Here is a 17,002-nt window from a genome sequence, read left to right as displayed (position 1 = left end):
TAGTATTTGCTACTGACTCCTTCACCAATTAAGACACACTTACATACTAATACGTTTCTCAAATGGTTAATATAAGGTGTCTGGCACTGAATACACTTAGAATACACTTGTGAATGACTCCCACAGCAGTTCAAATTAAAAAAAAAAAAAGACTAAAAATAAGCAGTCGGCTTATTTAGGTCTTTTTTAAACTATACCACAGGAATTAATTTGCCTGGAATAAAAGAAGCAATGCTGAGTTCATTGCTATTCCAGAACCATTCTGCACATCTATGAAGAGCAGAGTTAATACTACAGGCACCTAGCGGGTCTTGAAGGTATCTTTTGTGAGTTGAAAAGAAATCAGTATATTTACTTTAGAAAAACCCACATTATTCATAAGAATCAAATGTTGTGCCTGACTGTTATGGAGAAACAAAACAGACAAGGGTGTTTTAAATTGATCTGTCAGTATGGTGCTTTCCAGTGCTCACTTTGTTCACGCAGCCAGCAACTGATGTTAGCATGAATTTGAATAATTCCTCTTGCCTTGAATAATGACCACGAAAGTTGAGTAATGGTATCTAGGAAATATCCTAACTTTTGAGGAGCTGCCTTTTATCTACGACTATTTGTTTGCTCCTCATCTCCCCCCGCCCTTAATTGCAGGGAGGTGCTCTGCACAGCATATGACTAAACATAATACAATTTGATTTGTGTTGCAGTGTTCTCCAAAGAACAAATCTGTAAAATTACAACATGTGAAAGCTTAACACAATGATATAAAATGGCAGTGGCACGGTTCATATCTTAAACTGACAGACTGATGGTGATTATTGCAAGGACAATGCCCTGCATATGTCAAACGATTTGCAAATAATTTATGTCACCTTATCCTCCATTATTGTTTTTGCAGAGGACATAAACTGTGTCACTAATATTAAACTGTTGGCAAAAAAAGCCTACCTCAGCTTTTTCCTAGCTGAGAATGCAAAGACATCTGCGCAGAGACAAACATGCATATGGCCATCATTTGTCCAACATCTTACACATTGTGAAGGTTTTTTACTTGAAATGCCAACCTATGTGGCAGATGATGTATGTGTTTCTTCAGTCCTGTGATTACCAGCACAGAGCTGCTCTGCAGTGCTCTTCACCTCATCAGTTCCACAAGCTGCACTCCAAGGTGTGTGAAACATTTGCAGGGAGATGGCATCTGACATGCAGCAAGGCAAAAGCATTCTGGTGTGAATATTTGACTCCAGATTTTGTTCAAATCAGGGTCAGATTCTGACCTGGAGAAATTAGTGTGGGTAGAGATTTAGCGCTACAAAATAGCAATTTGAAAACTGGAATGAATATATTTTAAAGATGGGGAAGCAGAGGAAAGTGGTGCTGTCTCCTGGGTGACTCCCAAGGGGCTGTAAAGGAGAGGGGAAGGGGGAAGGCTTTATAAATGACCTGGGCTTTATTCTTTTGGAAATAAGCAGAGGACAAGGCAATCTTAGTCATTTCTATTTGTTAAGTTGCATCACCTCAACTGCTGGGTTCTTTGTTTAGGTTTTGATGGTTCATTTATTACTACCAAGAAATGCCTTTGAAGGGTGATTTTCAGAGGCCGTTGTGGTTTAAAAACCAGCAAAGAATGCAGCGCGGTGGTTGGAGCCTGGAGCTGCTCTAGATTTTGCCCTGCTCACATTTGGGACAAATTACTTGCAACTGCTGTGGCTTGAGTTACTCTTCTGTCAGGCAGGTTTTTCTGTCTGACTCATCCACTTGGCTACATTTGCCAAGTATTTTGTAATCTTTGGCTAGAAATCACTCATTTGATTGTAGATCGGTGACGTTTCAAATGGGATGCATCAAACAACTTCTTTTAGCTTCAGTGCAAGAGATGGCTCCAGTTCACTGCGGTGAGGAGGACAATATACTGAGAAACTCACTGAGCTGATTGAAGGATTGAAAGGGCACTCCATTCTCTTATTGCTACCAATTTTTCCTCTTTTGGAAACCTCATTTAAGCATTTTGCACTTTTAATCCCTTCAGGAGTGAGGAATTTGCTCCTTGCCCTTCCAAGCTTTCCTCAGCCTACTTCTCAGTAAATCACAGTTTATGACTACACTGATAATTTTTTATTATTATAATACAAAAATGCCAAAGAAATTTGATAGAACTGCATTATCCAAATGAGTTTTAATCTTACTTTCCTTTTTCCAACGTTGAGTTTTGTCTTCAAAAAAAAATTAACACCAATTACCTTGTTATTGGAATCGTTTATGGTTAGTGAGTTAGAAAAGCAGATTTTAGGCATCATAGTTTATGGAAACTCAATGTGTTTCCTGTGGCACTAGCATTTGGACTCACTATAGGTACACGAGCAGGAGGTGGTAGGCTTGCAGGATGCCTCTCTCTGCCTAAACAAATCCTAGAAAGCATGCTGGTTTCTCTATTCGCATTAAGGTGATTTTACTGGCACAAGGAATCTCTTTCAAAGCAGAGGGAGGAATGCAGTCCAGAGGCGTGAAAACCTTTCCTAAGGGTGAGCCCCTTCCTCTTCCCAGTGCAGGAAGACCCTGAAGCAACAGCAAAGGCAGGGGGACCACGAAAGGATGTCAGGGAGAAGGGGCAGCAGGACGGGCCCCAGGAAGATGCACTGAACCAAATGAAGCCGCCTCCATAGAAACAGGTCTGCAGGAACTGTTCTGTGTGTGTCAAAAGCATTTCCATCAGACGATGGGCAGTGTTGTCCACAGCAGTGTTTTTAGCCTTTGCTACAAGTGTGCTTTGGCATAACAGCAAGAGTTTTGCACTCACGCTTGCATGTAATACACAAGTCACAGTCTTTGATCTTTACACACACATGCAGAAACCTACCTGCCTTTTACAAAACATTATAACCTACAACAAAATATGCTGGAGAGAAGTTTATTTAAGTAGATAAAAACGTACCCTTCCCATAATGCCCCCAAACCACTGATCTTCATCAACTGGTTCCTTAAACATGCCACAACACAGTCTTAAAGCTGCAAACGAAAGAGATCGCGGAGATAGTCAGTAATCTCAGCTATATACTTCTTGGCTACGAGGCATCGTAGATCAAGATGTAACACACTTCTGAGGGAAGGAGCCGACAAAAACTGCAAAGGAATTTTAGAGAGGAATTTAAAGGAATCAAGCTAGAAACAGCAGTGGACCTAAAGGGAAGTTTTTATTGTCTTGACAAGAAAAGAAAGCGGGCAGCTCTTAATCTAACAGTCCAAGTGATAACATCTGAGGGATAAAGGATAATTTTCACAAGGTAGTCTCAGGCAATAATCCTGTGCATCAGTGACAAAACTGTTGATTTCAGCAGTGAGAGAATGGTGTGACCAGCAACAAATAGCTTCAAAGTCAAGAAAACCTGGCCAAAATTGTACTTTGTAGCTAAAAGTAGAGAGAGAAGAGATGTCACCAGCCATGAGAGGGTGACAGTGTCAACCTGAGATGTATGACTAGGGAGGTGGACTTGCTGTTGACAAATCTTTGGCAGGAAGAAGTGGTAGAAAATGTAAATTCATGCTGAGAGAAGACAAACTTGGAAGAGGAAGATGCTCTGGGGACTGGGTCATGCGATAGTTTGACCAGACCAGCTGGGTGATGGCTGGTCTTCTTTCCAGCTCCACAGAATTTGTCATGGCTAAGCTGCACTGGTTCCTCGCCACAGTGCCTGCAACAAGGTTCATTCAGATACCATCTGATGGCTGCCTGCTTAGCCTAGGAAGATGGTCTTCTATTTGCAACAAGCCCTTTGCTCCTTTGCTGCTGCTTTTATTTTCTATGAACGATCATCCTTTTCATTCTTGTTTCAAGTCTTTGACACTGAACTGAGGTCACAAACCCTGGAAGACTGATGATTTGAGCAGTGCTTGTAGGGAAGGTGACCACCATGCCCTACATCTTCAAGATCTCTAATTTTCTTCTTAAATGCAGAATAATCTTTTAGGTAAAAAAAAAAAAATCTAGATGAGAGATTATGTGACATAAAGCTTGCTTACAAAACTGTCTTTAGTGACAAACTGGGTTACTGTCAACATTAAGCCAGACAGGAGAGGCATGAGTTCATGCTGACCTCTCATGTCAGCTCACTATTTCAGGTCAGCCTCTGGGCACACTGGCTTGGTGGACAGGAGTTCCTTTGGCTGCCACAGGGGCAGATCGTCATGTGAACAGTGGGAAGTTCTTCACCTCAACTAGTACCAAATCTGAAGTCTGCAGCAATAGATGGGAATGGCTGATGCTCTCTATGGAAAAAGCCTGTGCCTTCTTGCCAGCAAATGAATTAGTCGGAGCCAAAAAGGGTCTGTAAAACCCTCACTATTTTTCTTTTTTCTTGTAAGCCTCAACAAGCAAACAAAATTGCACCTAAAGTTTCTGCTTGCTTTCAGCGGTGGCACTTCTCTCACAGGCTGAGTTCCTCGACCATATTCAAGGCTAACAGTCAGTTTCTACATGTCATTTATGAACACAGAAAATAGCATTTCTGTGGGCATTGCTACGCGGTCAGCTCCTTTGTAACCAGAGGACGTGGTATGTCACTGTGCCTTGGTGGCTTAGGGTTGTAACAGCACACACAGACCTCATTTCAACGTAACCACTTCTGTGAAGGCCAACCCTTTTTGTATTTACATGTGAACTACTTCTGATCAGGCGGCTGGAATTTGTGGGCTCTTTTAATCCTGAAGGTGACTAATGGCCCCAGTATGGATACAGTTACCTGGGTGTAAACTTAATTCTATTGATGTCGCTGATTTTGTTTTCTGCACCCCTATTACTGCCTTCACACAATGGTGTTTTGCCGGGCTGGTAACTGTTCCTATGGCAAAACTTTCCAGCCTAGACAAGCCCTAGAAGGTTAAAGTTATTTCAACGTTTCTTTCGAGGCGATTACACAAGGGACCTTGAGCTCCCTGCCAAAATGCTACTTTTTTACAAAGTTGGCGTTAGGGGTGTGAGCCAAGTATTGCAAACCTCTGACGCAGATGAGTGCATGTTAGCAGTTTGTGAATGACAGAAGAGCGATCCGCCAGGAAAGTTTCAAACTACATCAGGGTATAGCCTGACTTTGCTAATGCTTTCTACTTCCAACTCCTACTTTTATCCTAAGATCAGATAACGAGTAGCACTTTTTCTTTGTAACAATTCATTAATCAGAGAAATGATCCTTGCTAGTGTTTAGATGTTTTACTTAATTTGGTACTTCTGGCCTGCTGCCCCAGTAGTGCCAAAATTATTATTTCTCACCCAGCAGGTGATAAATAACAACTTCAGTCATGATTAATACCATGAATTTCTCAACCTGACTAATGCAAAAAACTTCAAACCTGCAGAACAAGTGGGTGCTAATTGTTGTGAGAGCCATTGGAGCTGCACTCTGCTTGTAAAGAAAGAAAGCCACAGGAAATGAAGCGTTTTCTAGCAGCACAGCTGATCCTAAGAGGCATCATTAAGTGCATCTCAGCAGCATTCTCCATGTGGAGGGCTGTGCTAGGCTCTTTTTTTCCACAACACTGAGCTTTAAGTACATTTGAAAAGCAGGAGATTGCCAGGTTATTTTTCTTTCCTTGGGGAGGAGGAAGGGAAATAAAATAAAAGGCAGAGAAAATAGCAAATGAATATCTCATTAACACCACTCAATACTATAATTTTTACTAACTGATACGTGAAGAGTGATAGATCCTAGCAAAAGCTGCTACCACCGAGGCTCTTTCACATAATGTCTGTCTTGAAATCTCATCACAACATCATAAAATGTAGCATCAGAGACTCCCCAGTCAAGGAGAGCTTTCTTCAGAGAGGGACAGGAAAACCAGGGGCTCAGGAAGGGCTGTCAGCTGGAAACAATGATCCAATACTATAGATTAGCCTGTGGCTGAAATCCCGGCCACTTTTGAATCACAAGCTGGTTTGCCACAGCCTGTGGTGGAGCAGAACGGTTGCTCCATTTTCCGTGCTGTACGTGCAGTGGTGCAGGGTACACGGGATCCACAGTTTAGCTATGCACACAATGCTGTGCTGGTCAGGCAAACGAGACCTTCACAACACCTGGAAATGGCACTGTGCGTTTCTGATAGGAGCAAACACCAGAATCCAGCAAGGACACGGGCAGGTAACTGTGCTGAGCAAGATCAGTCCCTTCCAAAGCATTATCTCAGGAATGGAGGAGCAGTCCTGTTTTCACCAGGACTTTCCCAGTTGTTTTAGCTCCATCAGGCGAGGAAAGCATCTGCTACTTTCCAGCTAGTATTTACTTCATATGAAGCATCTCCATATGAAGCTATTAATTCATGGAACAAAAAGACTGCAAGAAGCAAACCACCATTGGCAAGTGATTTATACATTGTTCAGACTCGGTAATGTCTATTCACTTGTAGTTATGAGCGCTTTTATGACTTTGTGCACTGTTTTGGTTGAGTGACTCCTGCAGTTCCTGGTGTGACATATTCAGAGGATGTATGTTAAGCCATGGTGCAGCTGCTCCTGACATTCTTTCTGTTAGAAATCTAATTTTTGTCTTAATTTTGGGAAACTTAAGAAGTTCCAGCTGTCTACTTTCTTCACCCAAAATAGCCTCTGCGAGCTTGAGATTTTTGAGCTTGAAAAGCTGGGAAAGAAAATCATCATCCACACTGTCCTGCTACATGAGACAGACCACAGGCCTTCCTGGCCTGATTCCTGCCTCCGGCGCAGCAGTTGTACTTCAGTCATGGGAGATCTAGAAAAACACACAACCCAGGAGTAAAATTCTCCCAGACTGCGCTTGCACAGCCTTGTCTACTAGAGGGCCACTCAGACTAATAGAAAGCCCTCTTTCCTCAGCCTTGGATAAAGCAGGTTGGTTGACTTGCTCAACTCCCGTGCTAGAAAGGTAATTGGCTTTGGGCTGGTTTTGGTTTTGGTTTTTTCCACCCTTAACTGGTCTTATTGCTGGTCTTGTTTGAACTTTTCATTCTTTTTCTCGAACTGTGCGCAGCGTTTCAGGAGCAATCAGCATCAGTGTCCTTCATAGGACTGCGGCTTCCCAGAGTTAAAGCACGGCTTACAAGCTTTGGTCCTCAGCGCTCAGCTCACTCTGCTCTGTAGCACTGGTCATGCTAGCAATGTCATTTAAAAAAAGCATAATGGTTTCTTGTATTTTTGAAGCACAAAGTATGTCCTTTGTCTAGGATTTTAACAGCTATTCTCAACGCTGGTAGTAAAGCCAAGATTTTCCTTTTAGTTTTAAGTTTAGATATCGCCTAGAATGAGGTGCAGCCTGAACTACAAACCAGCCCTGTGGCAAACATGCTGTATAGAAAGTATGCTCTTCAGTCAAGGAAGTAAAGAATGCTTTTTCCCATTTAAATTTTGTTTTACTAATTAAGTTATCAAAGTCACCCACAAGGAACAAGGGGTGGTTAAACTTTCTGAAACTGTTCAGTTTCGCTTCCAGAGCTCAGTCTCTGCTTGTCCTCTCACTTCAATATTGAAAACTCCATGTAATTTGCCTGCCTCTGTATCCTTAAGTGCAGTCTGAGTAGCTCAGGTGGATTTACACAAACTTTCTTTGTAACTGATCAGTATCTCGTGCCAAACCACTTCCACAGCATTTGAGTGTATTTTCTATATGAGACATCCAAAGTAGGTTAATGTGTATGGCTACCTCAGTGAGGTTTTTTTTATCCTCTGAAGTTATAAAGCTTGCTATATGTTACCACACAAAATTTGCAGTAACTATCTGTTCGGCATTCAAAGTGTTGTATTACCAGTGCTTGCTCTGCCTTACAGAAACCTTGCCAAAATATAAAAACATGGTTTAATTCAATGCTGTTTCAAAGCAATTGCTAGAACTTGGTTACAAGTTGGCTAATGGCCACTGCAGCCTTGAAAGAGGAGAAATACATGCCCACTTGCACATTTTCAGGCTGCGTGTTAAGTTAATGCCTGTGCACAAGTGGGTTTGGAAATCCATTAAGTAAATTACTGCTGTAGTTCAGGCTACTGGTAGCAGAAGAACTGCTAAAACCAGAGAAGCTAGTTAAAATATCTCCTCGTGAATGGTGCTCTGTAAATAGTAGGAGGTAAAAGGCAAGTTTAATTGCACTGGATTAAGATACTTCAGTTTTCACACAGGATTTCCCCATCACCGTGGCATTACTAGCTTTAGAGACTATTAGAGAGTATTTTTCTCTCAAAGTAATGTATATCATAACATTCTCTCCAAACTAAGAAAAACCCCACAACAATTTTTTTTCCAGTTTTTCTAGAAGTTGCATTCTCAAGAAGAGGAGGTTCGAAAGAAGTATCTGGGTTCTCAGCTACCGAGTGCTTCAATAGCAGAAATTGTCACTAAGCAGTCTAGAGTTGATGGGGTTTAGTTTGAAAAGGTATTCAACACACACGTGTGAAATTTTAAGACTGAAATGCAGGACAAGGGCAATTTTCCTCTCCTGGCACGAGTGATTTGATAAAAGGCCAAGACCCCCTTTCGCATTGATACTTATGTCAGTTTGACTCCAGTAGGACGCCTGTATGAAAAAGCAGGCAGTAAGAATTCAGCTCCATTTTCCAGTCGAGCTGACAAGAGTGGTCCCCCGCAGGGAACGAGTAAGCAGTAGTGGTTCATGAGCCACGGAGTCGAGAGAGACCCGGCCAGTCCAAGGTACGCAGCTGCTTTCTGCTCAGTTTTTAAGAGAGAAGGAAATGGCAGCCAAAAATCTCATGACTGTTGCATAACCAGTTCAAGCCATTAAATATTTTGATACTGAGGGGTATAGTCAAAAGAATGTATTTCATTGTAAGAAAACACAACGGTTCCAACTAGCCAAACAGCCTGAGCTGGTTCCCAGTTGCGCCCAGGACTTCCTGCGTGCACGAGGACTGGTTTTACCACCTGCATGTCCCTGGGGCTGTTGGCACTTTTGGAAAGTGTCAAGTACAACCGACAAAGCAGAAGAGAGTGGTGCCATTTAATCCGAAGAAATATTAGTCAGATTGGGTCCTTGCCTACACACAGGAACTCTCCCTTGAAAAGTTCCACGTTGCCAGGGGTTTTGGAGCACCACAATGATATTTCTTTGTTTACTGCTGTATTATTGTGCCTACATGTACCATAGGATAATTTAGAGGCGGAATGACCAAGGCATGCCAGCCACAGGCTCATGCCAAGTCCTTTTGCTACGAGAACCACCCCAGCAAGTACGTCAAAGTTCAGAAGCAATGTTAACATGCTGGAAGTGGAAACAGTGAGACAGATGCTTACCTAGCAAATTCATTTCTTAAACAAAGAGCAATACAAGCTGAGGATTAAAACTGGGAAATCATAGGAAGAAAAAAAACTTAAATCCAAAAACCAAAGGTGAACAAGAAATAAAAGCAGAGGCAGGACACACATAAGAAGAAGTAGTAACAGCCAGGAGCTACTTTGACACAAAATAAGCACTGACTGAATAAAATCACATCACTTGTGTGCCACAGAGCTCCAAGACATTTTTGTCACCCAATTCCTGAATGAATTTTGGCTGAGGCAGGCAAACTTAAGATCTCTAATGAGTCCTTTCATTCCCAGCTTAATAATTGTAACTAGTTTACTACACAACTGTCTTCCAGGGGTTCTGCCAACAGGATCCCACTCATTACACAGACATTAATTACATAGACATAAAACTTAGTAAGAAACACATTTAGAAAGATCAGAGAGAAACTTTTTAAAGGATTTTATTCTTTTTAATACAGCTACAATATTTTTCCAAGGTCACTTTAGAGTAAGTGGCATACAGGCTATTAAAACGGAAGTGCCCATACTGTCGTTTCAGGTTAAATGTGCACAGTACGTTCTACAACACAAAAACTGCATTTAGAGTTTTTCCTTGCTCCAGAGTGATTTGGCAGCTTCAAAAAGCTAACACATTTCCATTCTCAAAATCAGTTCATTGAACAACAAAACCCAAAACTGAAATGCAATCCACTCCAACCACCAACCAACATGCTTATCTCAGTAAGGACCTCTTAGCAGATCGGGCTGCAACAGTTGCAGAGCTGTCTCTGTCATGACCCTCAAAGTACTGCTGCTCTATTCGCCGACAAAAGGCTGTGAGATTACTGTAGTTTTTCACTTTTTCTGAGAGTTCATCAGTGGTTAGTTGAGTAGTAAGGATTGTGAACAGATGTCCAAATACCAGAGCATCCAATTCAGTTGGTCTGTAAAAACAAACAGAAAAAAAAGACAGGTATTTTGGAAGGCAAATCCTGATCAAGAAAAACCCTGCTGTTCTGAGTAACTTTTAGACAGCCACGCGATCTAAGAACTGGGAAGAAATCAGGCAACACTGAACTTACCAAACGCATGAAAACTCTGTATACAGTACATAAGCATACTGCTAGTTCTCAGTATGGCATCTTTGTTTGCTTTTGGTAGCTTGGAAATGTGGAAATAACACTTCTTAGAAGGGGCAGAGTTACTGATCCAGTATCAAACCATGCTCCACCTTTTAGTTCTGTAATAAGGGCAAATGCTTATCAGGTCTTTTCGAGGTTTTCTTTTTCCTCTGCAGATGTATATAAAAAAACCCCAGCTATTATCTCACAAAGGAAAAAAAAAAACAAAGAGGAGGGGAAAAAAAAGGCATAAAACTCCTGTTCCCTTTTTGTCCTTTTCAATAGTCAGGAATTATTCAACCAATAAGAAAAGGAGCTCCAGGGTGACAGCAGCTGGAAACATCTCTTTTTTGAAAGGGGACTACACAGAAGAAAACAGGTATTTTGGGAAACAGTGGTCTATTGAAAGTTTTCAGTCCTACCTTATTTTAGGTACAAGCCTTCTGATTTGTCATCTTGGACCTTTGTAACTAGCCCATGTGCAAATAGATTTTTTTTTTCAAATATATTAATAACTTCAGAGTCCCTCATTACTAGTGTTCAAGGTCAGCAGCATGAGGGTTTTCTAACTGATAATTTTTTTGCCTTTCTATTTGTGGATCACTAAGAACTCTCCAGTGGAGATGTGGACCCTTGTATAACAAACTTAAATCTGTCAGCAACAGGCTGCTTTTCTTATTTACCTCCTACAGACTCCCAGAAGTCACATACTGAAAAATACTGGAAAATACTGGACTAAGAACACATACTCTCTTAGTAATATTTCAGACAGCTAAAAAACTTAAAGGTTGAAACTGTACCAAGAAAGCCTGGTTAACAAACAACAGAAACAAAATCCCCAAACTACAATTCTTTACAAATACAGAAAGAAAATTTAGGAGATACTATGTTTAAGAATGATTTGAGAAGATGCAATTCAAACTTGTCTTCTATAATGCATATTTCTGTATCCACTCAATTTACACTACCCACCTAGTCTCAACTTGGAAAAGATTAAGGGGCAACAACACACGCAGAAAAGTAACCAAGACCATATGAAGACATCTCCCTTTTGAAGACATCCCCCTGTCCAAATGTAGTTAACTGAAGTCCAGACCTGACCATTTTTAGTCTGGCCTTGCACAGGAGACAAGAGGGACCTAATGTGATGTTATTTAAATCCGTAACATTTCAAAAATATTGAATTATTGGAGAGAAAAAAGAAAGAAAAAAAAAGCATTTTGCAATTGGAAGAAACGGGTGAAAGCAGAGGGCATCCCATGAAGGCCAAGTTGTTCCTTTTTTCTCCCCTGGGAATGTGAATCTTAGTTTTCACTTTGCAGCTGACCCTTTGTCGACACAAGGCTAGCCTCTCCCCCAGTTCTTACAACTCACAGGCACCCTCATGCTAATTCAGTTCATTCAGAGCTGCCCCTGGCGGTAAGAAGGGCAAGAGAAGCTGGCCTGGCCAGGACGGCATGACGTACATTCACTCCCCTGTACCTAGTAGAGAATGCTACCCAAGAAATACAAGTAAAGCTTTAAATGTATCATTTTTAATAAGAAAATAACTGTATAAAGGTGTACATTTGTAGCCTATATAAGTTGTGGTAGACTCTGTAGAGAAGACAAGCAGGAGTAAAACTAAATCATAAATTAAAAAAAAAAAAAAACACACACAATAGAAACTTACAGAAACATTCCTTTTAAAACCTTTAATTATTTATTTCTGAAATTTCATGTTTATATTCCAGTCACACATTTGTATTTCCTCAGCTAGTCATGTAGCATTAAAATAAAACAGGAGTTTTCCATATATATACATATATATATATGGATGTATATTTATATCTCACATTCCTGGATGTAATATTTCAGTAAAGAGTAACTTACTGCTTATTGAAGAAATATGGTTGTGTTCCTAATCTCTGGGAGAGCGCTTGACAACACTGATCTACGTCTTCAAGCACCTATCAAACCACACAAGAGATAAAAGATCCGTATTGTCAGGAAAAACCAACACTGCAAAAAAGTAACCTTACTGTATTTGCACTGACGGTGGGAACAAGGAACATACAATGTTGGAACATCGAAAGCTGTTAAAGTCAGTCAAACCTACACAGTAGGCAGGTAGCTAAGTGTTACTTAATCTAACATTTGATGTAAAGCAATTCTGATTAAGTGCTTCCCATAACATTTATAACTTAGCTTAATTAAAGGTACTAACTTATACCTCAAAACTGCTTTACCTTTTTTTTTTTTTTTTTTTTTTTTTTTTTTTTTTTTAAGACCTCTGACAAGGGAAGCCACAATCCTGCAAAGCCTATTCACGCCATACAGGAAGTGGGGTCTGTAACTTAGAACCTATTTTCAGGATTACAGCCTAAACTAACATCACCAGCAACGTACACTCACGGTAAAACATCCTTCCTCCCACCCACCCGAGTTGCACATAATTTAAGATTTATTGCGGCTGAAGGCAAATACCTGACTCCAGATAATGTTTTAAGTACAGAATATTTTTTTTACTACATCTGTTTCAAGAAAGTGTTATTCTCCAAAGCCTTTAAAAAAAAAAAAGGAAAGAAAAAATAGAACAGGGTAAAGAAATAAGCTTCACTTTTCATACTGACCTGTTCAAGTGTCTTGCCAGCCCATCCAATGGCTTTCATCTTTCGCCTTACCTCCCATTGCTTCTGATAGGACAAAATGCGGTTAAGAGGCCACGGGTAAGGGGAGCCATACCTCGGGTGAGTAATCTTTGTTTGAAAACAGAAAGGTACTGTGTTATATTATAAGAAAATACAGATACCTCTACGCACAAAATAGCTAATATTCACATATCTCTATCAGAAAGGAAGCTGTAAAAGACAAAGCGAGTTGTGTGATATGCTGTAATTATTTGCACAGAATTTATAGTTTGCAGCATAACATTTAAAACTATTACTTCAGAAACATATAAGAAACCCAGATCTATTTTGCAGTCAGCTACCTCCAGTAATGAAACAACTTCCCTAAAATGTATATGCAAGCGAAATTAAAGTGAAAAGACTCTATCATTAATGGTATAAACCTCAATGTTTCATTTATGAGGAGGGACTTGCAATTGTGAGCAAAAGTGTTTTCTCATTAAATTTTAATTAAGATAAATGCTGCAGAACCACTCACCTCCTCTACCGTAACATCATCACACCACTGGAGATAGAGCTAGGAACAGAAAGAATACTTACTAAAACTTCCAAATAAAGGAGAATACAGAGACAATCATTTCTCACTAGTAGAATTTTCTTTTCTATATTAGATTAAATTTCCGTTTCATTCATTCTGTTAGATCTCTGAATGTAGAAAAGAAATTAAACCTGGAAGGCGAAAGCCCAGTTCCTAGGACCAGCACCAGGACCAAGCCGAGACCGAAGGCCCGCTCCCGTTGCCCACGCCACACGCAACGCAGCACACAGGTTACCAGCCCTCAGCCACCTGCAGCTTGCCAGCGTTCCCAACGCTGTTCCTGCGCTGGGACTGTGTCACGTTAACTGGCCACAGACATGAACCAGGGGATCCCAGCCTCCCACTAAGCACATGAGCACACACACTGTGGAAGGTGACAGCGAGGTGCCCGGCCAGCTGTGGGGTGGGGTAGGATCCCAGGAGTCACCAGCATTTTCCGTCTGCGGAAATCGGTTACTTCTACAGCTACGTGACACACTTCAGGTAGGTCAGGGGAATCACACCTGTGGCTTGCGTCTACAGGAAAATTTCAGCAAGCAATCCATAGGGTACAGAGAATTTACTCCTGCCTCCTTTCACCTCAAAAGTTGATGACCTAATCTAAGAACAAGCAGCATTTCCAATATAGGGAAAAATCCTAAAGCTTTCTTGCCTATAATCACTTACGTAAGTGTGTGGAGTTACTATGGTTTGTCGTACCTCTGCTGTCAAAAGCATATTATTGACTAATTCCATGTAGGCTTTCATCTCAGCTTTCTGGACTTCATCCAGCCCATCACTGAGAGAATGGCCCTAATGGGGAAAAGAAAGGAAAAAAAAAAACAGACACACATGTAAGAAAGGATATTGGAATATTCAGCAATGCCTGACCCAAGGACCCCTGAAGTCAGTGGGCTTTGACTCAGATCCTGTTCACTTACATAGTTCAGTAACAAATTACATACGCAATTTTTACATACAGTGTCCTTTAGAATTAAAAAGAAATCATCATTACATAATATAGCTAATCCACAAGAAATGTAGACAACTATTATCGGTGAACACAGTTTGAGCACACGGCCTCCTGGTTACTGTTATCTCTGTGGCAAGAAGTAAATACAAATTTACATCTGTGATACAGCTTTATCAACTGCTCAGTGAAAAGACAATGTTTTTAAAAATATGGGGCAGGGTGGGAACAAAGGCAAATTTAAACCGTATCTGACACCTCAAGATTTAAACAAGTCACTTCTGGGTTTAAGAGCTCTGAAATCCAGAGACAGGGCATGTTGAAAAAGTCTCAGAAACTGGCACTGGTACGCAGCTATCTCACATAGGATTTACTTCCAGAATTTGAGTAAATGTCAAAGAAAAACATTTCCACCTCCATCCTATTCCAGGATATCTTTCTTTTAAAACGGCACTAGATTTCTACACTGTTTTAACAAATTAAGTAACATTCCAGAAGAGCACACCAAATCAGCACAACGCTAAGCAGGATTAACATGCTATTCAGCAATTGGTGAAAACAACGTACTATTATTACCTTGGCTTTTACAAACTGGACTATGGGCCCAAGTTCAGATACTACTTGATTTCCCACATGAATAAAGGGTACTTTGCCTGTAAAATGAGAAATATGTTTTAGTAAGAGGTTTTTATACATGTAAAACATAATTTCCAATTTTCAAAGCAATTAAATATTGCAGGTACACCTGAACATCAGTGTTTTTTTTCAAATGAGCACAGGTAAAGCTCTAACATACATAGCTCACCCACTGACCTTTTGTACTAACAAACATCTTCCTCCTGATCTTCCCCACCCTGAACTTCTCCTACATGCAATACTTGCAATTGTGTATTTCAAAGTTATTGAGTGAGATCTATCGACTTGTATTTTAATAATGGATTTTGCTTTGCTGGAAAGACTTAATGCAATGTTTCTCTGAAGTACAGCTGGGAAATCCCAGGAAAGCAGACAGAGCCCTCGGCTAGTTTTGCGACACAACGCATTCCCACCCTCCCTTCTAACCCACTGGCGGGGAAAGGGCTGCTGAAAGGATGACGGGAGATGTGGCACCGTGCCCAGAAAAGCAAGCAGGGGGAAGTGCAAACGCACACTCCGCAAGGCAGGGTCCTGACCCTCCCTCCTCCGGTCCTCCAGATTTCCAACGACTGGGCCAGCCGGCTCCTGTTGGCTGCCCCAGTCTTCGTCCCCCAGCTGCGAGCTGGTGTTTTCGAGCGCCCATGGTCCCGGGGTCAGGAACAGGTTCTCAGAGTGAGACCCACAGCTCCACGATCTGCGAGGGGAAGGAGCTGCTTCATCATCATGGAAGCAAAATGGGGTAAAAGCTTAATGCTAGCAAGGTTCAACATTCAGTCTATGAAGCTGAGCCCTGAGGGTCCAGCATGGAGCAGGGCTAAAAACGGCCAGTCCTCAAAAGCAGACTGGGAAATTACTGTCTCACTGGTGGACCTTGTGGGGGTGTGAAGGGCTCCCGAGTCTGTGCGCACCACCTTCTCTGCTTGGTAACTTTTCTTACATGCAGAACTGAGCCAAGGCTTTAAGGCTGGCAGAGATACAAGAGGAAGCCCTGTTACACACAGCAAGCCAGAAAGAATGACAGAAGTTGCCTCACACTCCTATTTTCCAGCTCTCAACATGTGAAGCTGAGGGCTCCTGCTCCAATCCACCCTAACCACATTGCTCATTCTGAAAATGTTCATCCAAATGCAATTGACAAATATCAACCTTGAATTTAAGACTAAATCTTTTAGGATTACTTACATGATTGAAATCGTCCATAAAATGGAGATAAATGCTGGATGTTTTGTATTATTGAGAACATCCTCACACCCAAAGGCAGTAAACGAGCCTGCCCAGTGCAGTGGGGCACAGCACACTCTTACATTCCTGCCTCTCGCTGTGGGCAAACTCTGCTCTCGACAGACAGCCCAAAGAGCAAGATCAGTACCTGCCTGACTCCAAATATCTTCTTAGCAATACATTCACTCTTTTCACTGAAACACAAAAAACCTACTGTTCAGCCTAGCTCAAACACAGTTCACGCTAACAGCAGATTCAGTCATGGTTTTTATCACGAGTTTCACTTCTCACTGGCTCGATCAGCCTAAAGGTAATAAATGAAGTGCATCACATCAACAAAGGCTTCATCTGCATCCACACGCTGCATGTTGCGGAAGGAAACGCAGACCTCTCTGAGCTGCAGAATTTAGCGGTTTCAGTCAGACTGTACCTCACACACCAAGACAATCCTTTGGTATTCCGCTTTTGACTCCCTCAGAATGGGTTTCGTCATTACAACAACTATGAGATAAATAACCATCCCCCCAAAACGATGAGATCCAGATCTCTCTCTGCTGCTGCTGTGAGACAAGGGGAGGTGGGGAGGGAGAAGGGAGCAAATGAAAACCTTCTCTGAA

At 41.4% G+C, this 17,002-nt stretch overlaps 1 protein-coding gene across 4 annotated transcripts in view; it reads right to left on the bottom strand.

Moving 5' to 3' along the window:
- Window positions 1-9,696: 9,696 nt before the first annotated feature.
- MTX2 (metaxin 2) overlaps window positions 9,697-17,002 on the bottom strand; it is a 35,664-nt gene continuing 28,358 nt past the window's right edge. For 3 of the 4 annotated variants that reach the window (XM_075153308.1, XM_075153311.1, XM_075153312.1), the window contains 6 exons: window positions 15,105-15,181; window positions 14,246-14,371; window positions 13,520-13,558; window positions 12,985-13,110; window positions 12,245-12,321; window positions 9,697-10,195 (listed from right to left, as the gene is read on the bottom strand). In XM_075153308.1, coding sequence (XP_075009409.1) covers window positions 9,985-10,195; window positions 12,245-12,321; window positions 12,985-13,110; window positions 13,520-13,558; window positions 14,246-14,371; window positions 15,105-15,181 — 656 coding nt within the window. In that variant the 3' untranslated portion in view covers window positions 9,697-9,984. The remainder of the gene's footprint in view (window positions 10,196-12,244; window positions 12,322-12,984; window positions 13,111-13,519; window positions 13,559-14,245; window positions 14,372-15,104; window positions 15,182-17,002) is intronic. The other variant, XM_075153310.1, reaches the window with a different exon arrangement.

Source organism: Calonectris borealis, chromosome 6, assembly GCF_964195595.1.
Source record: "Calonectris borealis chromosome 6, bCalBor7.hap1.2, whole genome shotgun sequence".
Classification (NCBI taxonomy): Eukaryota; Metazoa; Chordata; class Aves; order Procellariiformes; family Procellariidae; genus Calonectris; species Calonectris borealis.
This window is presented reverse-complemented; position numbering and strand designations above follow the sequence as displayed.